This window comes from Aspergillus versicolor (genome assembly GCF_001890125.1).
Source record: "Aspergillus versicolor CBS 583.65 unplaced genomic scaffold ASPVEscaffold_9, whole genome shotgun sequence".
Lineage (NCBI taxonomy): Eukaryota > Fungi > Ascomycota > Eurotiomycetes > Eurotiales > Aspergillaceae > Aspergillus > Aspergillus versicolor.
The window spans coordinates 205,964-233,244 of NW_024467532.1; the positions used below are offsets into that span (position 1 = coordinate 205,964).

At 50.4% G+C, this 27,281-nt stretch overlaps 8 protein-coding genes across 8 annotated transcripts; 3 read left to right on the forward strand and 5 right to left on the reverse strand.

Annotated features, from left to right (window-relative positions):
* Window positions 1-56: 56 nt before the first annotated feature.
* Window positions 57-1,690, reverse strand: ASPVEDRAFT_847108 (rRNA-processing protein SOF1). Its single transcript, XM_040817587.1, has 3 exons — window positions 1,609-1,690; window positions 573-1,552; window positions 57-513 (listed from the first exon to the last, which is right to left on the reverse strand). Exons 1-3 carry the CDS (start codon window positions 1,609-1,611, stop codon window positions 153-155), a joined length of 1,344 nt encoding a protein of 447 aa, XP_040671186.1. The 5' UTR covers window positions 1,612-1,690; the 3' UTR covers window positions 57-152.
* Window positions 1,691-1,987: 297 nt separating this feature from the next.
* Window positions 1,988-5,380, forward strand: ASPVEDRAFT_55326 (uncharacterized protein; the record flags this gene model as incomplete). Its single annotated transcript, XM_040815058.1, has 5 exons — window positions 1,988-2,255; window positions 2,324-3,280; window positions 3,642-3,797; window positions 3,889-4,787; window positions 4,856-5,380. The coding sequence occupies 5 exons, from the start codon at window positions 1,988-1,990 to the stop codon at window positions 5,378-5,380; spliced, it is 2,805 nt and encodes a 934-aa protein (XP_040671187.1).
* A 479-nt stretch (window positions 5,381-5,859) lies between these two features.
* ASPVEDRAFT_138670 (TLC domain-containing protein) lies at window positions 5,860-7,100 on the reverse strand (the record flags this gene model as incomplete). Its single annotated transcript, XM_040807512.1, has 2 exons — window positions 5,860-6,564; window positions 6,621-7,100. 2 exons carry the CDS (start codon window positions 7,098-7,100, stop codon window positions 5,860-5,862), a joined length of 1,185 nt encoding a protein of 394 aa, XP_040671188.1.
* An 859-nt stretch (window positions 7,101-7,959) lies between these two features.
* On the reverse strand, window positions 7,960-14,706 carry ASPVEDRAFT_138073 (uncharacterized protein; the record flags this gene model as incomplete). The annotated part of the gene is made up of 2 exons (XM_040807456.1): window positions 7,960-13,445; window positions 13,494-14,706. 2 exons carry the CDS (start codon window positions 14,704-14,706, stop codon window positions 7,960-7,962), a joined length of 6,699 nt encoding a protein of 2,232 aa, XP_040671189.1.
* A 935-nt stretch (window positions 14,707-15,641) lies between these two features.
* On the forward strand, window positions 15,642-16,391 carry ASPVEDRAFT_31808 (60S ribosomal protein eL27; the record flags this gene model as incomplete). Its single annotated transcript, XM_040810530.1, has 4 exons — window positions 15,642-15,648; window positions 15,715-15,770; window positions 15,987-16,323; window positions 16,384-16,391. 4 exons carry the CDS (start codon window positions 15,642-15,644, stop codon window positions 16,389-16,391), a joined length of 408 nt encoding a protein of 135 aa, XP_040671190.1.
* A 243-nt stretch (window positions 16,392-16,634) lies between these two features.
* ASPVEDRAFT_44920 (uncharacterized protein) lies at window positions 16,635-17,845 on the reverse strand. The gene is made up of 5 exons (XM_040813166.1): window positions 17,640-17,845; window positions 17,484-17,576; window positions 17,290-17,431; window positions 17,002-17,219; window positions 16,635-16,945 (listed from the first exon to the last, which is right to left on the reverse strand). Exons 1-5 carry the CDS (start codon window positions 17,697-17,699, stop codon window positions 16,892-16,894), a joined length of 567 nt encoding a protein of 188 aa, XP_040671191.1. The 5' UTR covers window positions 17,700-17,845; the 3' UTR covers window positions 16,635-16,891.
* Window positions 17,846-18,770: 925 nt separating this feature from the next.
* ASPVEDRAFT_137828 (SDR family NAD(P)-dependent oxidoreductase) lies at window positions 18,771-19,759 on the forward strand (the record flags this gene model as incomplete). The annotated part of the gene is made up of 4 exons (XM_040807436.1): window positions 18,771-18,839; window positions 18,901-19,181; window positions 19,237-19,654; window positions 19,709-19,759. The coding sequence occupies 4 exons, from the start codon at window positions 18,771-18,773 to the stop codon at window positions 19,757-19,759; spliced, it is 819 nt and encodes a 272-aa protein (XP_040671192.1).
* Window positions 19,760-19,943: 184 nt separating this feature from the next.
* ASPVEDRAFT_86780 (DNA-binding ATPase) lies at window positions 19,944-25,844 on the reverse strand (the record flags this gene model as incomplete). Its single annotated transcript, XM_040817913.1, has 4 exons — window positions 19,944-20,238; window positions 20,299-25,704; window positions 25,761-25,778; window positions 25,834-25,844. 4 exons carry the CDS (start codon window positions 25,842-25,844, stop codon window positions 19,944-19,946), a joined length of 5,730 nt encoding a protein of 1,909 aa, XP_040671193.1.
* Between the last annotated feature and the right edge of the window lie 1,437 nt (window positions 25,845-27,281).

Sequence of the window (27,281 nt, forward strand, 5' to 3'; positions counted from 1 at the left end):
TTTTTAACGTGAAACGAGCTCACGGATGTATAATAGGAATATATAATAGAGATTCCCCCCCTGCCACGAATAGTTGCATTTTGATGTAGACTGCCGTGCTATTGGCACATCCCGACTTCCATCAATTGCAACGAGCGACGATGAGCGTATGTCTATTTCTCCTGTGTTAGAATCATCTTTTCACGCTCGCTCTGTCTCGCACGCAGAGTGCTCTTCTTAGCATGTTTCCGAATGTTCTCCTCGCGCCTCTTGATAGCCGCAAGCTCCTCCGTTTTAATCTCACGAGCCTTCTTGATTGTTCGAGGAACGTGGCGCTGGCGTTTGATCCGTTTGATCTCTGGCATATGGGAGTATCTCTGGACAAGGGCTTGGTCGTATTCCAGTTTTGTTCTTTGGCGGGCACTCTTAATCCCACTGCGGTCGGATGCGTTGGCACGCCATAGTCGGATGTTACCATCGTCCGAACCAGATAGGACGTATTTATTATCGGGAGTAAACTTCGTCGAAAACACTCTGTCGACGAATTAGTTTCATGCTTTGCGTTAGGAACCATATTATTTGAAATAACTGACCGTTGCATCCTCTGCGTGTGGTAAATGTCACGCGAATGACCAGTTGCCCTGTTCCACAAGCGAATTGTCCTGTCATACGAGGCTGAAACAAGTTCTTCGCCCGTCGGACTGAAATCCACATCCATAACTGCAGCGACATGGTCTTTGAGCACATTAAGAGCACGGTCCATCTTCCTCATGTCGAACATATAGACATTATGGTCCTCATTCGCAACTGCAAAGTTGAACGCCTCCATTGGATTCCAGGAAATAGCGTTTGATGCTAATCTCAGCACCAGTTTAGATAGAGGAGACGAGGTGCGGAGATCATAAAGAATGACAGAGCGATCAATCGCAGTAGACGCAAGGACCGAGGTCTCGGTTTGGTTGAAGGCGACTGATGTAATCGTGTCAACGCTGGTGGGCCAGTGAAGGGTTTGAGAGGGTGTTGAGGAAGGCCGCGAAAGATCGTAGATCGAGATCTGAGATGATGACGCAGCGAAAAACGGTTGGTCACGGTGATGGGTGAGGCTGGTGAAAGCGCCCTGGCCGAGGTATGTTGCGAGAGGGGGGGCTTCGGAGGAGGAGTTATATGGATCAAACAGTTTGATCGTTTTATCGGCAGCGCAAGAAAGCAGTTTCCGATCCGGCGTCCAGCATACCCCCTTAACGATATTCTCATGCGCCGTGTTGTTCCAAACCTCGCCCTGTGTTGTAAGGTCCCAGACTTTGACCACGCCATCACCACTCCCACTAGCAAATCGTTCCAACGAGCCAGGGTCCTTGGCCATTGTGTAAACACCGTCGACATGGCCTTCGCCCATTTGGCCCAAGAAGGGCGCAGCGAAAAGACGCTCCATTTTTACGGCATTGAGAGCTCTTGTATACTCACGCGCACGTTCGAACGGATGCTGGGACGGGTCTAGATTTCGAGGTTGCCGAACCACAGCGGTACCCGGCGTCTGCTGCGAGGCAGACGATCGGGAAAGAGCTTTGATTTTCTGTTTAGGCATTAATAACTGGCTCAAAGAAATCAACAGACGGAGACAAGTATTACCATGATGCTGCTTTCCGTAACCAAATACTCTCAGCACGGAAGAAAAGGACCCGAAATCGAATAAATGAGGAGCTGGAGAGAGACCAGGATATTTTTGTTCTATACATTTTTTTCTGACGGATGAAATCGAGACCGCCGGGTTGTGGGCGGTGAGTATAGCGGCCTCAGGCAGAAAGGTTGCTGATGACTTAGTAAGGTGAGATGAAGCTCCAGCGACCAAGTGATGATATCCGTCCATCCATCAACTTACCTCCTCCACCATTCTATCCTTGACTCTCACATTACAAGCTTGTTTTGCACAGTACTGTGTCACCGGACAATAAAACTCTTTTCAAACCTACAATCTTGCATTCCCGTTTCCCTCATACCAGCATAAGTCATGGCTCCTTCCTCTGAGGCCGCTCAGCGGATAGAGGAAGCTCGAGCTCTCGCAAAGAAAGATCCTAAGAAAGCTGAGGCTACCTACAAAGACATTCTTGCCAAAGGCCCTGGGTCCTCCGAAAAGTCGTCGCGTGACTACGAAAATGCGTTGATCGGATTGGGAGAGCTCTACCGGGACGAGAAGAAGCCGCAGGAGATTGCAGACCTGATCAAAACAAGTCGGGATTCTTTTTCGTCGTTCGCCAAAGCAAAGACAGCGAAGCTAGGTATGTTATATTGGTATCTAAAGGTGATGTGTTGAAAGCGATGGGAGGGCTAATGAGCTGTTATGTAGTACGCCAGCTGCTCGACTTGTTTAGTGAGATTCCCAACACCCTTGATATTCAAGTTTCCGTCATCCAATCCTGCATCGAGTGGGCGGTAGCCGAACGGCGGTCTTTCCTTCGACAGAACCTCGAGACTCGGTTGGTGGCCATATACATGCAAAAGCAGAGCTATTACGACGCTCTTAACCTGATCAACTCACTTCTCCGGGAGTTGAAACGCCTCGATGACAAACTCATGCTAGTTGAAGTGCAGTTGCTGGAGTCGCGGGTATACCATGCGCTTGGAAACCAAGCCAAGGCTCGTGCTGCATTGACCGCTTCACGGACTTCGGCTGCTTCTGTCTACACACCTCCAAATCTACAAGCTAGCCTGGATATGCAGAGTGGTATGCTACATGCCGAGGACAAAGACTTCAACACCTCATACTCCTACTTTATTGAGGCTCTAGAAGGCTACAGCTCCCTGGACGAGGGAGAGAAGGCGACAGCGGCTCTCCAATACATGCTGCTTTGTAAGATCATGCTGAACTTGGTGGACGACGTGACAACCCTCCTAGGCTCCAAGCAAGCCCAGAAATACGCCAGCCCACGACTTGAGGCCATGAAAGCAGTTGCGCGGGCTCATGCCAACCGCTCGCTTGAAGAGTACGAGAAGGCGCTCTCGGATTATCGGTTTGAGCTAGGAAGCGATGTGTTCATCCGTAATCACCTTCGCCGACTCTACGACGCTATGTTAGAACAAAACCTCATCAAGGTCATTGAACCATTCAGCCGCGTTGAATTGGATCATGTTGCCAAGATGGTGGGGTTGGATACACAGCAGGTGGAAAGGAAGCTTTCGCAGATGATTCTGGACAAAGTAATCATTGGAGTGTTAGATCAAGGCGCGGGATGCTTGATCGTATATGACGAAACCGAGCGCGATCAAGGTTACGATGCCGCACTGGACACCGTTGCGAAACTCAGTAATGTCGTGGAGGAGCTGTACACTAACCAAGCATCACAACTGGAGTAAGCATATTACCTGGCTGCTTTGTGAGGATCTTTTGTTTCTATGCACCCGCAATGAGAACACTTAGAGACACAAATCCAATACATCAAACATCTAGTTTAAGAAGCCGATGTCGTTAACTCAGTATAAATAGTATTTATGCCCCGTAGCCTCTAATTCTGGGGTGTTTTGTTAACCTGGAGCTGAGTGGTTACCGAAACGGGTAAAGCGCGATCGCGAGTTGGACTTCCAGCGAAGTTTGGAAATCCGCCGCGATGATTGAAGACTCTCATCCATCGGCCTCCATCCCATCGCCCTCGGCTTCGCTTCTCCAGAATTCGGCATCACCAAATCTAATAATTCCGCTTTTTCTCGTCCTTGCCGATTGCCAATTATGAACGCCCCCCCGGTGCCGCCCGGCTACAGTCGTGGCTTCCCCCAGGGCGCCCAGCGTTCTCCTGCCACGCCTCGTCGCGGACCTCAAGCTCCAGGTTCGTTTGATGTCCCTTGCGTCATTAATAGGTTCTGGCGCGTATAAAGTCAATGATTCAATTGTGTCTGATGTTTGTTCTTGCCTTCTAGGTGGTGCGATGCCCGTTCCGATGCCCCAACACGCCATGCCCCCTCAGTACATGGCGCCTCAGCGTAACCTACAGCACCAGAACGATGCCGCCCTTCGCCGCAGCCGCAAGCCTACAGACAAGAATATTCCCGATGGTGTCGACGATGTTATCGTTGGAGAAGGTGTACAGCAGTATAAAAGCTTACGCGACCTGGAAAAGCGTCTAGATGCGGCTATTGTGCGGAAGAGGTTGGACATCCAGGACTCGATCAGCAAAACAGTAAAGAAATACCGGACGATGCGAATCTGGGTCTCAAATACGGTGGAGAGCCAGCCCTGGCAGACGGGCCAAAATGGCGCTATTCCAGGAACCACTCCTGGTTCTGGCCGTTACAAGGTGCAGATAGAGGGTCGGCTGTTGGATGATGACAGCGATCTTGCGGACTCAGACAGCGAGGGTGAAGACGATGCCAAAGAGAATGGGGATGCAATGGAAGAGGACGGTGCCGATGGCAAAAAGTCAACTCCTAAGCGGTCGAAGCAGCGCTTTTCACAATTCTTCAAAACGATCACCATCGATTTCGACAAGTCCCCCTCAACAAGCTCTGACGAGACGAAGACCATAACTTGGGCAAAGCCCCAATTACCACCAAGCACCACCAACCTACCGCCCAACGCAGACTTTGATAACATTCAATTCTCCCGTGCATCGCAGGAAAATTTGAATGTTACTATCAGCCTTGTCAGGGATGAAACCCCCGAACGCTATAAGCTGAGCAAGGAGCTGGCTGAGGTGCTTGATGTTGAGGAAGAGACCAGAAGCGGGATTGTTTTGGGTATCTGGGACTATATCCGCGCCATGGGACTACAGGAAGACGAGGAGAAACGGCTAGTACGCTGTGACGATCGTCTACGAGCCGTAAGTTTTGCGATCCCTATTATAATAACTCTTTAACCATCCTGGGTGATTCTAACACCGTTTTATAGATTTTCGGTCGAGACCAGATGTTCTTCCCTCAAATCCCGGAAAGCATTGGCCCTCACACTAGTCCTCTTGACCCCATCAAGCTACCTTACACAATCCGTGTGGATGAAGATTTCCACAAAGATCCCACACCGACTGTCTACGATATTCAAGTCGCTGTCGAAGATCCTCTTCGGTCAAAGATGCTAGCTCTAACTCAAAACCCTCAGTACACTGCTGGTATGCGCCAAATCACTCAGCTGGATGACCAGGTCTCCCTCATCGTCCAAGCCCTCACACATTCACGGGCGAAACATTCCTTCTTCACTGCACTTAGCAAAGATCCTGCCGCATTCGTACGTCGCTGGATCAACTCTCAGCGCAGAGACCTCGAGACGATTCTCGGCGAAGCTACTCGTGGTGGTGGCGAGGACGCCAGTGGACCGGAGTTTCGACGTGGTGGTTCAGACAGCGTTTGGGACACGGTTGTTGCTCATGAGGCGGTGCGGTACATGCTTGCTAAACCGGAGGCTGTTATGGGTCGGTGAGCCTTTGTCGGTAGAGTCTTGTTTTCTGTCCTTTTTCTTGGCCGTGTGTTAGGTATGTAAGATGGTTGGGACACTGTAGGCGCTTATGTGGTGTTTTGTTGGAGATCATCTTATTCTAAAGCTGTTATGGTTCCTCGTTTGTACCCAATAATTTAAGATTATTTGCTTTGTCAGCCCAAGTTATCTACTAAGTAAACTATCCTAAACTCGAGGATCTCGGAACAATTCATAGTTTATATTAATAAGTGCCCCATACTCCTGTTTGGAAATGCATTAAGTATATCGCCCATAGAGGGGCGGTAGCTCCTAGGCACAGAGCCATTAGGGATCAATATCAAATAACCCTGCGACTCGACTTGCCAATTCGGCGGATCAAATGATGTAGGGGCATATCACACCTACGTCTCTGCTACTTCCTCTACTCTCCGCCTATCTATCGCTGCTTCACCATCTCACCTTCGGAATTGACTTAAGTGACCTTAAGCCTTCCTGTTTCGCAGATCCGAGAGACCAGCATCAATACCCGAGGCAGCTGATTGGTCGACATCACCGAGAAATAAGCTCCCTTCTTCCTGTTCCAACTTGGACGCGGCATCAAGAACCGCCTGTTGCGCGAGATCCTCCATCGTGCTGTTCTCCTTGTTGTGCTCTGTGGATTTCTTTGTATCCTTGGCTGAAGCGTCCTTGGGCGTAGGAGAGGGCCGGAAGCGTTTCATAACGGTCTCAATCATCTTCGAGAACCAGTAGTAATTGAGGCCGTTGAGAATCAAGTTGGAGGTGATGTAGGTAGCGACCAGCCAAGTGGGGACCCCGCCGGTAGTATGTTTGGAGTACTTGGTTATTTCCGCGTTGGCCCTGACGCAAGCCTCGTTGATGCAGAGGGACCCATCGTCGCGGGCTTGGAATATCTGTGCGGAAATGTCGACAGGGTTGAGCGGAGAGGAAGGGCCAGCCGCCCAAGTTTGTCTGACAGCATTGAACATATCTACATAGATGACTGCAGACTGCCAGGTTCCCCAGAAGAGACGACAAAAAAAGAACACGACAAGAAGTGCCATTCCGTTGTACCATTGTAGGGAAGAACCGGTCATGTTGAGCTTGTCCAGGAACCAGTGGATATTGAGGAAGGGGCTAGAGAGTTCATAAAGGATAAAGGTGGGAGCATAGAAGTTGACAAAAGGTCTCTGTGAAATCGTTCAGTGGCTGTGATTCGCATACTCAGGCATTTTGGAGTACTTACGAATCCAAAACTGAACACCCAGAGCGCAGAAATCGCATGGAAAAGCATGCCAATGCCGAACATTTTGACATAGATGGTGCTGACGATCAGATCGTAGATGAAGTATCCCACTGCGAGAGAGCTGATCAAAGCACACGCCCCACTATATCCGAGGACTCGCTCCCCAGAAGACAAAGACATTCTCTCTTCATCTGTAAATATCACCCATAGGGCGACAGCACATATGAAGGTGCTTTGGACCAGCGACACAACGTGGACATTCCAGTTAAGCTGGGTACGCTTATTGAGATTGGGGTAGTGACGCGGGAATAGCTTAGCAGACAACCATGGCGAGAGGACGTAATGGATAAAGAGGTAAACGATGAAGACGGTGACGACTTCGTGGCAGTGATCTGCTAGAACAGGCAGGTTGAAACGCAAAGCCCACGGCTCGACAGCCTCCCGCAACCATGCAGGGGGAGGTGGGACGGGGTCTAACATCCTGGAGTGACCACCGACTTGGTGGTTCGGAATCACCACGCAGATACAGATAGGGTGGAAACAGTTGCTCGAAGGAGGGGTTGTTGCGGGACAGCCGCTCCGATATAAGGCTGGCTCGGAGACTCGGACAAGGCGCTAGAAGCAAACTGAGCGGGGCTTGGGTGAGTCTAGAGGCCAGCCATAGTGTTGGAAAACGGTGATGCCTGTGAAACGACAAGGGGGATAAGCTGAGGACCTCGCAGGGCTGAATGGGTAGGGAATATCTTGCGGAATAATTACCTGGAGAGGAGGAGAGCCACCTGCCCAATGTCAGGTATTCACAGTATCACACTCACCAGGTAGCGACTGAGAATGCGAGGCCGAGGAGAATGCCGCCCTTGTGACGGACTCAGGCGGAGCATCTCGATCATCATGATTCAACAGACGGTGATCGCGTGCCGCAGGGTGCCTGATTTGCCAGGCTGCAACCTTCGTTGGGGGAAGCTCAACTCGGCCTCGGCAATCCCCCATCGGGCAGCCACGTCTGTCACTGGACCCCGAGGATTTACTTGGTGACTGGCGTAGTCAACAGCGAAGTTAATGCTAATCGGATATCATTCATTTACATCTACTCACTAATCGAATAACAACATGTGCATCATAAACCAATCCTGCTCAAACAGCCTGGGATGGTGGCGAACCAATCATAAAATAAATAATGTGACAAAGGGGAGTACAAAGAAAAGAAAACCAATTGCATCCCGACAATCTTGCAACACGGGCTGGAGGATTAACGCTAGTAAGTAAAATTATCCCAACGCCAGATGCGCAAAGTAGAAGTCACGTTTGTTTAAGTTGCATGCGGTTACCAAAGAACTGGTCAGCCCGCTGTACTCGTGATCTCCGAGCCGAGTCCGCTGTCACTAGGAGGCGCATAAAGCACCATTTTCGACGCCTCTGCATCTAGTTCCTCGTATTGCGGATTGTCCTCGGGCTCATCCGCTTTGGCATCTTCCTCCAGGGCGTCATTCTCATCTCTCTCCATCGCTCGGTCCTCCTCTTCACCTTCATCATCCTCATCTATAGCGGACTGCGGATGGGTAGTGACTGTCCCGGTGGTGGTGCTGGCTGTGCTAACCTGCCGGTTTGTTGAGACCACACTTCCTGGACCGTATGACATGCTTTCGGCGTAGGTCCCCGTGTAGCTTGTTCTCCTTTCCGTCCCGATATCACTCCCATCTTCACTTCGATTCTCTTCTTCTTCAGGGAAGACTTCAGGGAAGTCATTCTCTTTGTTGGCCCCCGAGCTTCTACCACCCCATGAAGACTTGCGGTAAGAGAAGTTGGATTTGACCGATTGGCTCCGCTTGAGGCTCGTAAGACCGCCGGGTGTGCCTGACTGCCTGTCCGCTAACCCACGGTTCCCTGTAACGTGACTCAGACTGAGTATTCTCCTTTCCTTATTCGCGGCAGGTGCGGCGTTGGATGTTGTCTGAGACGCTGCCTGAGCTCGCTTTTTCATTGCCAGTCCAATGCTGCTCCCGAGAACGCTGGGAGCACCCTTGGCAGTGCTTGTAGTGCTTGAAACACTGGAGTTGCGGGCTCGTGCGCCACCACGTACCTTCTTCATAGATAAGCCCTGCATGCTATTGGGTCGGCTAAGAAGAACGGTACGAGCATGATCAAGCACGCCCTCCAGGATTCGCTTCTCCAAGCTGTCGGCGCGTTCTTCCATGACTTGCATCTCTTCGTGACGCAGCTCGAGAGCCGTTTCCAGACCGGACACTTCCTTGTTGAGCTTAGCATTATGGGCAGCAAGTTCGTCTTTCTCGGTTTTGAGTCGTTGAATCATGGCTAGCATAGATTCCTTCTCATCCTTGAGATTGAGGATTTCTGCCTCAATCTGTTCTCGCTGTGCCGTTCTGCGCTCTAGGGCAACGGCGGCCTCTTCAGCCTCCTTGCGCCTGCGCTCAGTGTCTTCTGCCACCAGAGCTGATTGCGCGGTGAGCATCTCGTTCATTTTGCGTGATGTGTCCATAATATCCTTGTGCATCTCATCAAGCTTCATCATCTGGTGGACGGAATGGTCGGTATTTGTCGCATGCCCGATGAGCGTGTCGAGTTTATCGTGAATCGGACCTTTCGCCGCAAGGCCAAGTAGCTCATTCAGCTTCTCATAAACTTCACCGTTTGTGCTCGATGTTTTGTTTAGGAGTTGATCCAGCTTATCGTGCACTTGATCATTGGTAACTCGCTCAACCAGAACATTGAGCGTATCTTGAACCTGGCTGCCCTTCGATTGCTCCATAAGGCTGTTCAATTTCTCATGCAGTTCTTTGTCATCGTACTTTTCCGGCTCAGCGGGCGGTAAAGCGGGCAGCATTTGAGGGATCGTCTTGGGGAGGACGGATAGATCCATCCTGAGGTCTTGTGCAGTTTCTTTGGCGTGGTCGTAGTGTTGGCTCACAATAGAAAGGATTTGCTGAATAGACTCCAAAACCTGAGGATGAAACTCGTGTAGCTTGGTCTCAACACGTTCAGTAGCAGCAGCCGCCCGTTCAGCGTCAGACCGCGCGTGCTCTTGCTGTGTTTTGACCTCGTTGTGCATCTCCTCCATCCTGTTGTACGAGACATCGACTTTCTCGAAGAATGTCTTCGCATCGGCACTCATCCGCTCACATGCCTCATTGACGCTGTCGCCCATGGAACCGATGACAAGTTTGATGTCTTCCGCCAGAGATTTCGTATTTGTCACAGCTTCCAGGTGCTCATTACCACGCTCGGAGGCTTCGGTGAACTTGCTATCAACTGAAGATTGGGCCTCATCATACTTGGCCATGACTTCACTGAGCTTCTCGTCAATTTTGTTACCAAGTTCAACGATAATGGCGGCCTTTGTCTCATCATGCTTAACAAGGACAGCAGCATCTCGCTCCTCTTTTTCGAGTTTGGTGGCATCCTGTTCGCCGCGTGCACGCTCAAACTCGCGGTTGATGAGCTCAGTAAGCTCATTGACATTTTCGACGGTGGTGAAGCTTTCCGCAGAGGTAGCGAGGCCCTCCAGGAGTTGTTTGAGCTCTGAAAGTCCCTCGTGGCTGCCGTCGAGTTTGCTTTTGAGCTCCTCCCCGAGTCCCTCGACAACAGTCTTAGCCTCTTCGATCCTCTCAGCTAAGCCAGCGTGTTCGATTTTTCGTGCTTCGAATCCCTGACCAGTTAGCTCCTGGTCGGCCTCCACCTTCTCTTTGAACTCATTCATAAGAGTAGCGATCTCCTGAATTTCGCTTTTCGTGGGGAGGGTCTCGACATCTGGCAGCTTGAGCTCTTCGACTTGGGTTTTAACTTCAAAGATCATAGCCTCGACTGTCTGCAAATCTGACTTGACCAATTTCTCAGCATCAGTCTCGATACTCCTCTGAGCACCCTCCTCCCCATCCCCTTCCTTTTCACCTTCTTTGCTCTTAGATTCATCGAGAGCAAGCCACATGTCCTTCAAGAGTGTTTCCAGAGTACCGATGTCAGCCTTGGTCGGGCATTCGGATTCAAGACGGCCATAGACTTCGGTAACGACATCCTTGGTTTCCTTCACGATCTCTTCAAGACTTCCTAATTGTTCGGCACGGGCTATTTCATCAGGAGCGGGGAACACCATCTCATCGAGCTGAGATTTCGTGTTCCGAAGGAGTGTTTCAATGGCATCGGTGTCCTCCTTCTTAGCTGCTGTTTCACCCGCAGGATTCTCACGAGCTACAATGCCAGCCACAGAGCTCTGAAGTTCGTGCAGCCCTACCAAAACCTCATCTATGTGCTCCCTCTTTAGGGTGTCCTCGGGCAAATCCGGAGCTCGTGGAGCGGCTTCGATAGCGTCAACCTTGACTTGGATCTGGGAAATAAGAGTTTTGAGTGACTCAATATCACTTTCCTTGCCGGGCTCGTCGGCAAGCGTCAATTCTCGCGAGCCAACGTTCCCTTCCGACTCTGTCTGGGACTGGCGGAGCGCTTCCACCTCAGCTTTGAGGCCGCTTAGGCCATCTCTTAGCGTGTCAACGAGCTCTGAGTGGTTGAACTCGGTTGGTCGCTCCAGAAGTTTTGCGAGGTCTTCTTTGATAATACCAACGCCATCGTGGAATGCGTCCTTGAGGTCTGTTGTGGGAGCGCCTTCACCACCAATATCCCTGGTCTGATTCTTCTCCTCATGGAAAGATTCCAAGGCCGCTTGGACAGCTGCTATGATATCATCCTTGTCACCATTCTGCTCTGCCGGAACAATGCTACTCGTCAGCGCGTCACGTAGAGTTGCAAATTCCTGCTGGATTAGCTTGGAGATATCATCATCGTTGCTCGCCTTGTGGCTTTCTGAGATCTCACGGATAGCGTTGAGTATTTCGTCTTTGTCGGTACTATCCTTAACCTGGGTCTTCTCCTCGTGGAAAGCCTCGAGAGTCGCTTGAACGGCTGTGATGATCTCGTCCTTGTCAATCGCGTCCTTGGCTTCAGCTCTCTCCTCACGAGAAGTTTCTAGAGTGGCGTGGATCGCGGCGATAATGTCGTCCTTATCAGGCATATCGGGAATATCCCTTCTCTGACTCTTCTCTGCGTGGAATGATTCCATAGTAGCTTGAACAGCGGCAATAATGTCATCCTTCTCACTCTTCTGCTCTGTAGGAACGATACTCATAGTCAAAGACTCGCGCAGGCTTTCGAACTCGCGCTGTATCAAATTCGAGATACTGTCATCTTTCTCAGGTTTATGGCTTTCAGAGATATCCCGAATAGCATCGAGAATTTCTTCCTTATCGCCAGAAGGATTGCTTCGAAGCAAAGAGCTCAAAGTCTGGCGGAGGTGTTCGAATTCCTTTTCCATGGCGTCGAGGAGCTCAGGCGTATCCGGATTGCCAACAGATCTGTTCACGATAGCGTTTTCCGTTATCGTCTTCTCCAAATCTGCCTGGAGAAGTCGGAAGCCTTCTTTGACTGTATCCAAGATTTCGTACTTCCCAGATGCCTCCGACGCCGTCGTGGCATACCCTTCAACATCCTGGCGCAAAACGGTAATGCTTTCATTGATAGAATTCAGGACCTGTTCTGTGTTTGCATCTGGTACGGGGGATCGCGGCTTGACTTCCGCCTTGAACTCGTCAAGTCGCTCTTGAAGTCGCTCCATGATTTGTTCGCCTAGAGCGTGGTTGGAGTTCGCAGTCACTTCGTTGAGGCCTGAAGTGATAGCTTCCATCAGATCGTCTTTGTTCAGTTCAATTTCTCTGGGAATTGAGTTTTGACTCTCGAGGCCTTCCGTAATGGCGTTGAGAATTTCATCGCGGGAAATGGTGGGTTCGACTTCTCGAGAAAGGATAGGCTGCTGGGAAGAGAAAGCCTCGTTGATGATGTGGGTGACATCTTCCTTTGTAATTGATGGGTGACCATGTCCCTTTCCTGAGAGCATATGTGCTCCAATCCCATCAGACACGGCGCTCAAAATCTCATCACGCCCGAGACCTGAGTCGAAAGAATCTCTTGTAAGAGCACTCTGAGATGTCATGGATTCGGTGACTGCATGTAGTACTTCGTCTCGAATGACAGCCAGCTGCTCATCATCCAAAGAACGAGGCTGGGAATGCTGGAGACATTCTTGAATTGTGTGGACGATTTCGTCTTTTGTAATTGCAGGAGGCTGCTCGAATTGTTGCATTCCAGCCTGAACCGCCGCCAGGACCTGGTCGTATGTGACGTCTTGCTCATGCTGTGGCTGGTAGGCTTTGAGACCCTCGGAGAGACACTCAAGGATTTCGTCTCGCTCAAGACCGAAGTTCTGCAGCTCAATTTCCGGCTTATACGTCTCCCAGGCTTCGCGGACGGCTTCAAGGATGTCCTCCTTTTGCATCCTAGCACCTTCTGGCTCATCACGGAGCCGGGACATGCTAGAATGGTCCAGAGCCTTCTGGACGAGCGAGTATATTTCGGCGCCGTCCATAGCAGCTCGGAATTCGTTAAGCGCAGAGGAATGTTGCTTGTTGTCGTTCATAATGGCGTTCAATTGATAGCGAAGGTCTTGTAGGCTGCCGTCGATGATATGGGCGATTTCGTCGGGCCCGGGGCCTCTGGGTGTGTTCTCAATAGTTCGAGTACGCTCAGCGTCCTCCAACTTGCTGGCTAGGTTTCTACCCATTCCGAGAACTTCTCCACGGAGTTCTCGCACCAGCGCCTTCACCTCGTTCGTCATTCCACCCCCTTCAATGACACTGCTTCTCACACGTTTCATTATATCCATCATTTCGCTTGTAGTGGAACTCTGCCCGTCAGAAGCAGAACGATTGACGGCACGTGGGTGGTTTCCGTGAATGACGCCTATATCGCGTGCGAAGTCCTGCTCTGAGTCGACAAACCTTGCGGAAGTGGCATTCATGTCTGGGGTAGGACCTGCGTTTCTCGAGCGCACGAGAGCCTTGGTTCCAGAGTCCTGCTTTACGATATTGAGGATTTCCTCTAGCATTTTCGTCACCGTGTTGTCGACGCTCTTACTGGAATCGTCGGAGGTTGGGCGAGTTTTGAGCTCGTCCACGAGTTCTAAGAGTTTTTCCTGTCCTTCTTTGGTTGCCATCTCTCGCAGAACCTTCTCTAACAGGGCGATACTAGCAGATCCGTCTGTCATAGGGCCGGGAGAAGCGGTAAATTCACGTTCCATAGCCGCGACGAAGGGATTAGGGCTTTGCATTCTTGGGACAGAGTGACTCTTCTTCGAGTTTGGAGAACTATCCGATTCAGCTTGGTTAATACCGTTTTCAGAACCCAGCAGAGCACTGATATCCAACCTTGTGGCAGTGTCACCCTCCAGGAATTTGGAAGCCAAGTTCGAGGACAAATCACGAAGGCTTTTTCGAATGTCCTCGTCGCGGGCGTTAGTTGCAGCTTTGAGGCTCACTAAATCTGTAGCATTGTCTTTGCTCCGTCGACTCAGTTGCGACATCTCCCGCTGGAGATTGCTGGCGATATCTGTGAGACTGAGGATTTGATTCGACAAAAATTCGAAGCTACTGGACTGTGCATGTTTAGGTTCTGAAGGCGGATCGGCAGCTTTGGTGTTTGCCTGTGCCTCATTTTCAGGCGGTAATTGCATGTTCTGTAGAGCAAGCATTGTAGCAGAAGGAGGTGTACTTTCGCCAAAGAGTGGCCTTGAAAGGTAGCTGTTGGAGATGAGTAGGCTCGGAGGCTCTTCTGAATTCTCTAGATCCTGCGGACTTCCAGCCTTGAGTGCGCTTTTCTCAGGCTGTTTTGGGCTTTGGTCAGAAAATGATGCGCGTAGTGGGCGCTCTGGTGACCGGTTCTCCAGGTAGTTTAAGAATTCTGAGCGCGTATCGGTGTTCTGCAGCGATTGCATCCGCTTGTGGAATTGGCCCTTAATGAGCGACTTCTCTGGCGACTTGGGCGTCATAGGGTTGGTAGTGTATGGGCTGGGGGAGTTCTCGCGCATCTTTTCTGTGAAGTTTGCTGCTACCGCCTGGATACCAGGAGAGACATTTGCTTTAGTTACTGGGCTCGTCGAGCCAGGGTTCAATGGTAGTGGTGGTGGTGCCCGCTCTGGATCAGAACTGTCCCACCTGTGTTTCAAGGATTTGAACGTTAGCTTCTTCATCGGAGGCATGAATATGAACAAAGATGGAGAGGCAGGTCCAGTGGAACATATATAGAGACGTACATGGGCACCGTCTGGTGTCTGCTGAGGACCAGCTCCCGATCGCGGGAACCCTCACGGTTATGCGAAGACATAGTGGAACCTGGATGTGATTTGCGCGAATATCAAAAAGGTCGGGACAACGAAGATTGGACGAGCCGCGGTACTTGGAATGTCGAGAGGAGTGAAGAATGCTGTTCAAGCACAGGGTCGTAAGGGCATATCAAATCGTCAAAACAAAAAAGAGACAATAACAAGGCACCCCAGACGGAAATCAAAGGGTATATGTGACTGGGGAAAAACAAAAAGAAACAATCGCAAAGTAAATCAGAGATAAAACAAGAGCGCTTGCTGCAAGGAACAATGAGGATGAGAGGGAGGAGGGCAAAGTACAATGCAATGCCACAGACGTTACGACCAAGGTCCGGGGAGGAAAACGGTTTGAGGTCTAGAGACGAGTCCCTCGTGAGTTAAGTAGGAGTTGACAACAGAGCCAGTGGAGTTGCAGACCGCAAGATACTGGTAGCTCATGGGGCATCAATCCCATCGTCACAGCCTGGCCGGCCCAATCTGCAGCGTCCACATCGAAGCTCCTCCATAGCAACCACTCGGTGGCGGTTGCCGGGTAAACAAGCGGGCGATCGGGTTCGAGCCGACCAGGTTTTTCCGAATCTCCGAGAGTCACGTCACTAGCCCGTTTGGGGAAATTATCCCGCTACAGACTAGCGCCCGCCGGTCGGTAAGGAGGCCAATTAGATTGCAGCACACAAATCACTTGTGCCCTGAACCCTCTCCCGTGCACTTCCCAAGCGAAAAAAGAACGTCGAGCGCGGAGAACCTCATTCCCTCGACCGAAGCATATCGACAACCACCCCATCGACCTTGCCGCTTTCACAATGAAGTGTTAGTTTACCACCCTCCCGACTGAACTCTCGTTTTCGAACTCAGCTGATTGGAATGTTGCGATAGTCATGAAAGTGGGCCGTGTGGCCATCATCACCCGTGGCCGTTACGCCGGTAAGAAGGTACGACACGACCCTTCGCATCCCCTTTGTTGCAGGAGATGTCGCATTGCGCTGGAGGAGGACAAGATCCAGAGTCTAGGAGGAACTGGGAGCGAGTTGGGCGAAGGATTTTGAAGCGAATGCGGGACATTTGAAAGAGATTGAGAGGAAACTGGGAATCTTTATGGCGTCTAGGATGTGCTGACCAAGGCCGTTTTTTTTTTTTGCGATCAACAGGTTGTCATTGTCCAGCCTCAGGACTCTGGCTCCAAGGCTCACCCCTTCTCTTACGCCATCGTCGCCGGTATCGAGCGCTACCCCCTCAAGGTCACCCGCCGCATGGGTAAGAAGACCGTCGAGAAGCGCAGCCGTATCAAGCCATTCATCAAGGTCGTCAACTACAACCACCTGATGCCCACCCGTTACACTCTCGAGCTTGAGGGTCTCAAGGGTACCGTTTCCGCCGACACCTTCAAGGAAGTTTCCCAGCGCGAGGACGCCAAGAAGACCATCAAGAAGGCTCTCGAGGACCGATACACCAGCGGCAAGAACCGGTGGTTCTTCACTCCTCTGCGTACGTTATTTCCCCACCCTTTCGATACAAGATTTCAGGATTATGCTGACGGCTTAACAGGTTTCTAAACGGGTAATCTGGGGCGTTATGTCGTTTGAGCGCGCAAGGTTCTAGATGAGGCAATGGGAAAAGAAAACATCGAGTACGTTCGGTTCATGAGCATGGAATCCACAGGAATTATACCATAGCTGGAGGAAGAATTGGGAATGTATCGATGTACAAGTCGACGACTTGAGCATTTATGTGCAGGATGCCACCGAGATCCGGCGTCCGTCTCGAAATGAAATGCAAAATATGAACAATTTCTTCTTCTAATCCGCGCCAACTATCTATTCTCCGCTGCCAACCAATACTACAGCGGCGAGCACCTGGCCAAACTATGATAGAACTTGTGTCATCGGTTACAACCCTTTGCGCCTTCGCCCCTTAGCTCTCCTTCGGTCGCTGCAACACTTCAACCCCGAGAAGCTTACCCTGACCAGTATCTGCAGCGGTACCTGTGAATCCCCAGCCTTCGACCACATGTAGATCCTTTTTCCCACACCATCCGAATCCCCAGCTCCAGCACCTAAGGACGCTCACGCCCAGGTTTCCCCCCAACATCAGGCTCAAACGCATACTCCTATCCCTTCATTAGATCACCTCATAGACAGCTCTACAAATAGATGACCGACTCACCATCTCACGACCAAAAACCCTCCACGCGAGATACTTGAGAGGTTTGTGGAAATTGAACAACTCCTTTACTGAGAAATCGTAGTACTGTAGACCCTTCTCACGATGGAATCTAATCATCGGCGGATGGACAGCTCGACGAGGCGATCCACAGTTGTTTCCGCAGAGCACGACAGGGATTGGGACTCTGTCTTGACAGCCGAAGATGTGTAACAGGGTGGCTGGAATCGTGATTAGATTGGCAAAATGCCCATACCGCAGAATCAGGTAGTCAGTGATGGGGTTCCATACAGTAATGTTTTGGGATACTCTCATACGTGCTGGGGACTATGGTGTCGAACATGAGAATGGCACCGTCGCAGTCTTGTATGAGTTGGTCACAGGGGACATCAGGAGGGATATCCCACACGTCGAAGACCACCAGGCCCTCAGTCTACTTCGTTGGTCAGTTGTAGCAGGGCGTGTTTGGCTTTTGCAGCTCTCACGAATTGGACACCTATGCTCTGGATTTCTGCGTTGTATGAAGGCTCGTATACCCCAAGGAATTCACGGTGGGAGTATCTTTGCATATACGATGTCTGGTTATCTCTCGTTAGCCAACTGGGCATCCTCCCATGTTCTTTAATGTCCCTGAATCCTACCTTGCCAACCCCTGCATCTCCCAACAGGACAATTTTCAGCCGCCGCAATGGTATAGACATGGTGATCGTTAGAGGAAGACGTGGGTTGAAATGGGAAGTTGAGAGAGTTCTCCGGTCTGAAGCGACGGCAGAAAGAAACTGCGCTTAGCGACCGGAATACGAGGACCAGGCTGGCCTACCTCGATCAAGTTGTGGATATGGAAACGGGGTGAATCTAAATATACAGGATTTCTTGCTGGCAGATTAACAGACTGATGAAATCCCAGCTTGTAATCCAGGGCCTCGAGCATCTATGAATACAAGAGTCTACTTGTTAATCTCGCCAGAGGGCCATCAGTTACCTGGAATTGTGGGATGCGGGGAATCCTATATCAATTACGAAGGGCCTGTAAGTGATTTGGCCATTGTAACAAGAATCTTCATTTTCTACCGCGACAATAACATTAGAATTCCTCAAGATGGTCTTATCGTTCCAAAGTCAAAAACGTCATCAAAGTCTCCGGGAAAGACTGAGAATTCTGATACTGACAGAAATAAATCCCAGCTACTTTAAATGAAAAGAAAAGAAAAAAAGAAAAGAAGGCGCAGATTTAGTTAGTGACTATTTTATAAAGCCCCCAAAATTCTGGAACTCAAAACTGAATCAACTGGCTCCTGAGATATGCCTAACTTTACCCATTCGCTACTCCCTTGGTGTAGGTAGACATCCTTTTCACTCCATATCAGGCTATTGGCTCTAAATATCGCCATATTAATGATAAAAATAATCCGGGAGATGAACCTTTCTTCTATCAGAGAGAGAGAGAGAGAGAGAGAGAGAGAGAGAGAGAGAGCGGAACAATGTATGCAGGAACCCCAAGCCACATCCCCACACTCTGCCTCTTGTTATCACTCGAAAAGGTGAGATACCTTTCTTATTTATACGGGAGAATACAGCATCCCACCAATTACTACGAAACAACGTATTGTGTCTGGAAGCCCTTGCCCCTCCTCTCGGGGGAACATCACCACGAAGCACCGAGAATCCCCCACCTCTCCCTCTGCTCTATCTCTCAGTTTCGCAGCTGCGTAACCACTTTATTTCCTTTCATCCTCCCATCAGCCTTCTATCAGATACCCAATATTTCCATTATGTCTCTCCCGCAGCTCCTGACCGGCAAAGTGGCCGCCATCACTGGCGGCCTCACAGGAATCGGCCGCGTACTCCACCCCCTCGGCCCCGCAAAAACGATCAGAAATACTGAAACTAACATATACCTAGGCAATTGCACTGGAATACCTCCGGCACGGCGCATACGTCGCCGTAAACCACCTGGGCGGCACAAACGATGAGCCCTTCGTGGCCGCGCTAAAGAAAGACGTCGCAGATCTCCTCACATCCACCAAGCAAGACACCTCAGGAGACCGGTTCATCATCGTACCCGGCGACATCTCCAAGCCTGAAACCGGCACTGAGTTTATCCAGAGGACGGTTGGGACATTTGGGAGACTCGATGTCTTTGTGAGCAATGCCGGTGTTTGTCGCTTCGAGGAGTTCCTTGAGTATGTATACATCCACCTACCCTAGTGCTGCTTGCATACTAACTTGTTGCAAAAGCGTCACACCAACACTCCTCAACCACACCATAACAACCAACCTCACAGGCGCGTTCTACGCCGTACAAGCCGCCGCACGCCAAATGGCCTACTCGCAATCACCCCCCGGCGGTTCCATAATCGGCATCTCGTCAATCTCCGCACTGGTCGGCGGCGGGCAGCAAACGCACTACACGCCCACCAAGGCCGGCGTGCTGTCGCTCATGCAGTCAACGGCTGTTGCGCTGGGGAAGTATGGCATCCGGTGTAATGCGCTGCTGCCCGGGACGATTCGGACGCAGCTGAATGATGAGGATATGAGTGATCCAGTGAAGAAGGAGTACATGGAGGGAAGAATTCCGCTGGGGAGATTGGGCCAACCACCAGATCTGGCAGGGCCGGCGGTGTTTTTGGCTTGCGAGGGGTTGAGTAGCTATGTGGTGAGTTTCCCTCTATTCTTCAATTCAAGAGAGTGCTAATCATTGTGTATGCAGACCGGAGCGCAGATTTTAGTAGATGGGGGATTGTTTGTGAATCTTCAGTGATTTAGCATCATCTGATTCTTGTGTACGCTAAATGCTAAAATAAGTGTACATAAAATACAGTGAGTAACCAAGCGTCGTCCACCTGGCCCCTTGTCAAAAATATCACAGTAACCGCCAACTCCGGATCCGGTAATCAACCTCGCCAACCTTGAACGCCTTGCTTCAACCTCAGTCACAATCAAGACTACCCATTCATAGTAGACAAGAACGAATCCAGGTTGTACTCTTCCTGGTACTGCCGGTCGTCCCAAAGCTCGCCTAGGTCGTCGAGCCAGCCCTTCTTACCCTTCTCCTTCAGCTCGCCGTCAATATCAACCATGTCGACTTCTGTACCGCCTGTTTCCGTCGGTTTCTCTGCATTCTCTGCCGTCTCTCCAAGATTAAATAGGTCCAGTAACTGATCTGTGTCCATCGTATTTAAACCGGCGTTCTGCTGATTGACTACTGTGGATGCCACGTCAATCTTGAACCGTTGCAGACTGCGAGGTTAAGTTAGTATGCCGTGTGCAAAAAGAAAGCAAACTGGGTGATGGCCTTACTTTAAGATTTTCTCTTCTAGAGTGCCTCGCGTGATCAACCGATAGACATTGACCACCTTCTTCTGTCCGATACGGTGTGCTCGGTCCATGGCTTGAATATCCTTCTGCGGGTTCCAGTCGTGCTCCACGAAGATAACTGTGTCTGCACCTGTAAGGTTTAGACCAAGCCCACCAACGCTGGTAGTCAAGAGCAGAACATCGTAACTAGGGTCGGAGTTGAACCGGTTCACGATATCCTGGCGTTTGGTGGCTTCAACCCCACCATCGAGACGGAGGAATTGTACCGACGGAAGGAGTTTCCGGAGAACTTCGCTTTGGACTATATCCAACATTTCCTTCATCTGACAGAAAACCAGAGCTCGATGCGGGCTTACGTAGCTAGCACCCGTCGCCAGGTCGCCTTCGCTCGGTGGGTCGATACCAATTCCACAGTCTAAGAGTAGATCGCGAAGGGCGTTGAGTTTAGGCGCGTGCGACACATCACGAATATAGGAGTTCTTCTTCTGCAAATATTGCTGCACTTCGTTGTACTGCTTGTGGCCATCCTTGACGACAAGAGCAGGGGAGTTGCAGAGACGGCGCATGTACTGCAGGGCTTGGAAGATATGCTCCTTGTCAGACTTTTCTGAGCTGCCCATCTTGTCCTGCAGAGCTTTCTGCTCCTTCTTTGTAAAGTCCTCAAACAGCTTCCTCTGCAGTTCACTTGGGTCGCAATAGTAGTTCTGGATAATCTTCGGTGGCAGATCATTCAACACCTCTTCCTTCAGACGGCGAAGGAGGAATGGAAGCACCTGCTTATGCAGCGCTTCGATTGCCAAAGCCCCCGCTTCCTGTTCCTTCGATGACTTGCTAAAGCGGCTGGTGGCAATTGGTTTCGCAAACCGGTCCAAGAATACCTTCTCGGTGCCAAGGAAGCCCGGCATCAGGAAATCAAACAAGGACCACAACTCCAACACGTTGTTCTGGATTGGCGTTCCGGACAAAATCAAACGGTGGTTGCTATGGATGCGTTTGACCGCGATCGTGACCTTGGCCTTGGGGTTCTTGATGAGATGACCCTCGTCTAAAACACAATAATTCCAGCTAATCGCTCTGAGGACCTCGTTGTCATTCCGGCTGATATCGTATGATGTCACAACGATGTCTGCATCAGCAAGGGAACCCTGCAACTTAGATCGTTCTGCAGGTGGACCAACGTAGGCAACGCAATTGAGGAATGGCGCATATTGTTTCACCTCCTGTTGCCAGTGACCAGAAAGCGATGGTGGGCATACAATCAGCGACGGGACCTTGCGAACCTCTAGCGCTTGAGTCTTAGCAAACTCTTCAGCCCGCATATGATGATCACTCGCGACGATGCAAATAGTCTGCAGCGTCTTTCCAAGACCCATGTCATCACAGAGAATACCATGGAGATTGTAGCGATTGAGGAAGGCAAGCCAATTGACACCATCCTGCTGGTAAGGACGTAGTTCCGCCTTGATTGCAACTGGAAGTTGAAACTCTTCAACTTTTCGCGAATCAAGCATCTGAGACATGAATTTTCTTTCTCGATCACGTCCCTGGAGCAGCTCTTGCGACAAGCCAGGAGGATCTGGAATCCCGGCTTCCAAGGGTACGAGCTTGACCAGGGTTGCAAACGAAGTTGTGGAAAGCAGTCTCACGTCATTGTCCGAGTCACTCATCCTTCCAAGAACGGGTACAACAAGGAATATAACGTAGGGTAGAATGTCGTCTTCCATGACATGAATGAGATGATAAATGCACTCGATCGCTCCCTGGCGATGATGGACATCCAAAGCATTGTTAATCGTTGGAAGCACTTTCTCAACAAGCATCGTCATACCATCCACGGTGACAACGCTGCAGATAGTGGCAAAGCATTTGGCGGCTGCATACCGGATGACTGATAGTCGGCACTGAAGGCCCTTGACAACAAGAGGCATAAGACTGACAACCCACTGGTACAAACCTGGGTCGAACTTGGGAAGCAGGGCTCTCAACGTAGACAACCCGTCTACAACTTCCTGGCCCAAGTCATTGCCTTCGTCGACAATATCCGCTGGAAGGTCACCGGAGAGCGCTGCCTTAAGAGGTCGCTCGACCAAGAGTGCAAGGTTCGGAACCTTTTCAGTAAGTTCCGCACCGAATTTGGTGGCCAGTTTTTCAAGGGCGTCTTTAGCACCGCGGCGCATTATTCTTGCTTCTTTAGCCTCCCTTTCGAATTTGGCGGCATCCGGATGTTCCCTTCGGTCCTCTTCTTTCCGAAGGGACAAGATAGATTCCTCGAGTTTTGCGTTGTGGTGGAATTCAGGCGTCTCAGACGTATCAACACAACAGTATTTGACCAAATTACCGATAACCTTGTCAACTGGGCCTCTCTTGGCTGCAGCGGTATAGTGTTCTACCAAAGCTGCGACCGCTGTCGCAGAGCGTTCTTGAAGCTCAGCACTCTCTTCCTTTTTAATGCTATCCATCATTCCCTTGATGAGGTGACCAGGTTTCTTTGGAATTTCATGGAAGCTGACCAACGCTCCCGCTGCGGCAGCTTTAATTCGCATGTCTCTGATCTCTCTGGAATCTTTCGCCTGGCCAACAGCAGTTTCTGCTGTAGCCCTGGTTTCATTGAGAACCTTAAGAGCAGTAATGCGTTGTGCGGGCGCCAGCCCCTTCCTCAGCCTGTCAAAATCTGGCCCGATCACCTTCTCGGCATCGGCTAGGGAGAAGGCATTCGGGCCAGCATCTGGGTCTCCCTGTACAACAACGGCAAGGACCGGCAGTTTTGAGGGAGGAACATGGGCGTTCTCTCGGAAAGCGTTGAGTAACGAATGGCATTGGGCGCGCGCGACATTTAAGTAGCACGAAATATCGCTATACCAAAGAGGGCGCTCACCTTCAACGATGGGCTGGATTTTCTCGCAGAGCGCGGAACCATACTTGCTATCGGACCCAGAAAGTTTGGCATATTCCTCTACTATCATGGCTGATGACAGTTGGGATGAAGATGCGGGATGGCTGAGGCCTCCCATGATGGTATCCCAAAAGCTCTCAAGGCCGTTTTTGTCCCAAAACGAGAGCAACTCTCCAAGAGCTCTAGCGGCATAGATCTTTGAACGCAACATTGTATCAGCGCCAACCATATCAATATCACCCTTTAGCATGTGTGCATCCACATCGTGTGTCGAGTTGGAAGGAGCAGGTTCTTTCTTCTCGGCTTTGCGACCTCGTTTTTTGGGTGCATCTGCAGCGCCTGTAATGGTGGCTGGGGGCGAATGCTTTGCGGGAGCTGAATGAGTCATCGAGTACGGTACACCGGATGGTTTGATGAACAGCGATGAATTCATAGGAATGGGGTAGAGGGGGACACCAAAGGGTGCCATGCTCAGCGTGATTAGTGGCTGGATATGGGTGGATAAGTCAAGATCCGATTTGAATATTCCTCGGGAATCCAGAGACTTGAGCAGCTCTGACCAAACTTCGAGAGAGAGTTTCAGGACACCTTCATTCCGCTCCACTAACAGGTTCTGAAAAATGAGACGTAGTCCTTTCCCATCTACCCAGTCATTGGTGCCCTCACCCTCCAGTTGCAAGAAGGTTGTAAGGGCTCGAAGAACCGCAGACCGCACACTCGTGATTGTATGGCGTAGGAACGGATACAGACGAGGAACAAGGTTTCCGAATGACGACTCCGAATCCACCGCTGCGTTTTCTTTCATGGCGTTGAGGACAGGCTGGAAAGTGCAGAGCTTCGCCAAAAGATCCATCACTGAGCCTGTACTGGCGCTCAGGTCATCCTGGAGGTTTGAAAGGCAGTCCCACACTATACTCATCAGTGGCCCGAGGGTGGATTGCTTGGAGTTGACGAGTTCTTCCGCTATTGGCACAAGAGTGGCAGCACTGACAGCACGGACGTCATCATCGTAATTGCGCAGTCCCTGCATGACGGCTTCCAAAACGCCATCCATCAGCTCGGAGTCCTTGACCAAAAGATCCTTTCGAACTGCCACTAGATATCTTAGGCCGATCATTCCCCCGTGACAGACCTCCCAGATTGGACGATCCAGGGCCAAATCGATTTGCATGATAAGCCGGTAGAGGCATCTGTATACGGCAACGACAGACCGTGAAGGCAGATGAGATAAAAGGGCACCTAACGTCTGGCCCACTGTTTCTCGGATAGGGGCAACAACATTGTCGGAAATGTAGTCACCGAAGCGATCCAGCATCAAAACACACAGCAGACGGCAGGCGAGATCATCCAACCACTTTCGGTTCAGTGCTTTATTTTCTGATCTAGATTTTCCATGCACGCGTCCCGCCCCGGCACCTTGGATACGAATGACTTCTCGGAGAGCCATTGCCGCACCGTGCCGAACCTCCCAGTTAGGATCGAACATATCCACCATGAGGAACTCACACATACGTTCGTACGGCCATGCGACATCATCAGTATCCTCCACGAGTTCAGGCTGAATTATGGACTTGTCAGGAAGCTCTGCTCCCTTAAACTCAGTCACAATCTTAGATTCATCATCATCGCCTGTTGGTCTATCAAGGGAGAAATAGTCAGGCTTGCTGTCGCCATTCTGGCCCTCGCCGTTCTCCGCTTTTACCGGATGGGGAGTGTTGATTGCAGGAGTGGTGGCTGAAGGAGTAGTGACATTTTCTGACGGGCGTCGGGCGGACAGGTCGACCACGCGCACTTTGTTCGCACCCAATTTCGCGTGTTGTTTACTTTTTCGTTTTAGCTGGTTCAGCTGCCTTCTGCTTAGTCCAGACTCCTCGCCATTGGCGGGCTCGCTTGGAGAGGGTAAGGCAGGAGTATTTGAGCTGACGTGGTTGTTTTCCTTCGATGAAAGAAAATTTGGGGCATTCTCCTTCGAAGTTTGGATGGGCTTTTGTAGCAAATCCTCGTCGAGCAAGTCCTCTTCGACGTATTCTCCCGCAAGACCCAATCGTCCAGTCAATGTCTTCTTGTGGTGTTGTAGTCGAGCTGCAGGATCCATAGAAGCCAGTAAATACTCCTGGTCTTTTCCACCGCTGCCCAGCAGCCGCCGCCCGTGCTTTAAAATGGAAACTAGGTCCAAAGTTTCAAGATGGAGTAGGTCATCAGGAACGGGAATTTGTTCTTCTTCAGACTTGACTTTTACGATGCTTTCGTCGTCTTCTTCATCCTTCTTGATCTCCTCACCATCGTCTTGATTAGGGTCGAAAGTGTCTGCATTAGCGACAATGAAGCCCATTGCCTTAGCGGCAGCGGTCCGTGTATCCCATGATTTTGATTTGAGATAGGGAAGAATACGCCCAAGAAGGTTGAACAGCTCATCTGGATGTTGTTTTTGCACATCTGCCAGTTGCTGAGCGGCTGTGTTACGAATGAGAGGAGAGCTGCCTGTCTCGAGTAACCTGGGTTTCCGATCTAGTTAGCGATCATCACAAGGTGAGTGGTAAAGTGAACTCACGTGACAAGGCGATCTAGTCTAGAGTAGCCGGTTAGCCATATCCTGTTATTAAAGTGCCGGATGGAGAACTTACCTGGATGTCATGGCGGTCGTGATGTCAAAGATGACAAATTAATGAAAGTAGGTAGCTGCAGGAGGGAGGGGTATTAAATAAATGTAGAGGCTCAATGAGGGTCAAAGAGAAGATTGGAGTTCCCGCCACGCGCCTCTGAGATAAAGAGGTGTACCGCTCAGTATTGGTAAAATACTAGCAGCGCAGGAGGCGCAGGGATCAGGCAACGGGAGCGTGGAAGTCCAGTAACAACAATTACCTGCAAGCCGCAGCCATTAAGGGCAGTGGAGATGGAAAGAAGGTGCTGTAGGTAGTTGTAGATAGCCACCGGGAAGTTCTCAGTGCTCCAGAGAGAAGTGGAGATGGAAGTGTTGTGAAGCGCTGAGGGCCGAGCACCAACACATCGATCTGGAGTATACCAAAAATTACACTGAAAGGGTGCGTAAAATAAATTACCCGGAGGTATACGGAGCAAACGAAGAAAAAACGCAGACCACGTAAAAAAACGAAATAAGTAAAGTGTACCTGGAAAAAAAGGAGAAAATAAGAAATCCACCTGATACTGAGTATCAATTTTGGTGGTGAGTCAAGCTCAAAGAAATGGGTTGTGTTGCTGAATAAGACGGGCGGCAGGTGAGGTCCATGTAAACAGCAGCACGGCTTCAGAGCGGCGTCAGGATGGTTTTGGTCTGCGGTCGGTCGAGGTCACGCAGCCTGTTTATATCATTGGGGACATCTTTGGCTGGGCGCGCCAACCCATGCTTGGGCCTGTTACGCTAGGCTATTCCAGGAATGGTCGGCTCCACTCCTGAGAAAGGTTTTCTTGTGGTCACGTGAAATGATGAATATTCGCCAAGGGCCAGATGGCCTCAAGATTAAGTAAGACGGATTGCGACGTATCTCTTTGGACACAGCTTCAAGGGACATGAGTAGACTAACTGGTCCCTTGTACTCTTGGCTTCATTTCTGGCTTCACCCAGTTCATGCTCCACAAGCTGGATTGACAGGAGCAGCCGTCCAGATTTGTCTACAGTGACATTCATGAGTCGACCTGGGAACATGCATAGCTGAGATCTCTAATATCTGGGTTCATCAGTACCAGGAAGCTAGCTATCAAAGCGCTTTATTTTCTGTATAACGTCTACTTGCACAATTCTAAGCAACCCATTCCAAGGCGTCTTGTAGCTGCCGACACACGATCCTTCGGGAATATCTTTCCAGTAAGAGAGTTCTGATTTCTATACAATAGCAGGTAAGGCCATACATACATAACCTTTGAAAATAAAAAAGACAAATCAATGATAAACGCGCTCAATGTATCGTTCTCTCTGGGTCTGATGGCTTCAGCATTCCTTTGGCCTCACTCACGGTTTGTTCATTGGTTTAACCGCTTTGCCGGAAGATTGCCCTTTTGCTTGCTGAGTGCCTCGCCCAAGCTCAAACATGTGCGTCCTTCCTTCACTCATTTC

Excerpts from the sequence above, each read along its gene's own strand:
- ASPVEDRAFT_847108 (XM_040817587.1), bottom strand. Across the intron at positions 514-572 it reads CACACGCAGAGGATGCAACG|AGTGTTTTCGACGAAGTTTA; the intron begins GTCAGTTATTTC and ends ATTCGTCGACAG.
- ASPVEDRAFT_44920 (XM_040813166.1), bottom strand. The coding sequence starts at position 17,699 with ATGTCTATACCATTGCGGCGGCTGAAAATTGTCCTGTTGGGAGATGCA. Across the intron at positions 17,577-17,639 it reads GAGATGCAGGGGTTGGCAAG|ACATCGTATATGCAAAGATA; the intron begins GTAGGATTCAGG and ends AGAGATAACCAG. Across the intron at positions 17,220-17,289 it reads GAGTATCCCAAAACATTACT|CCACCCTGTTACACATCTTC; the intron begins GTATGGAACCCC and ends TCACGATTCCAG.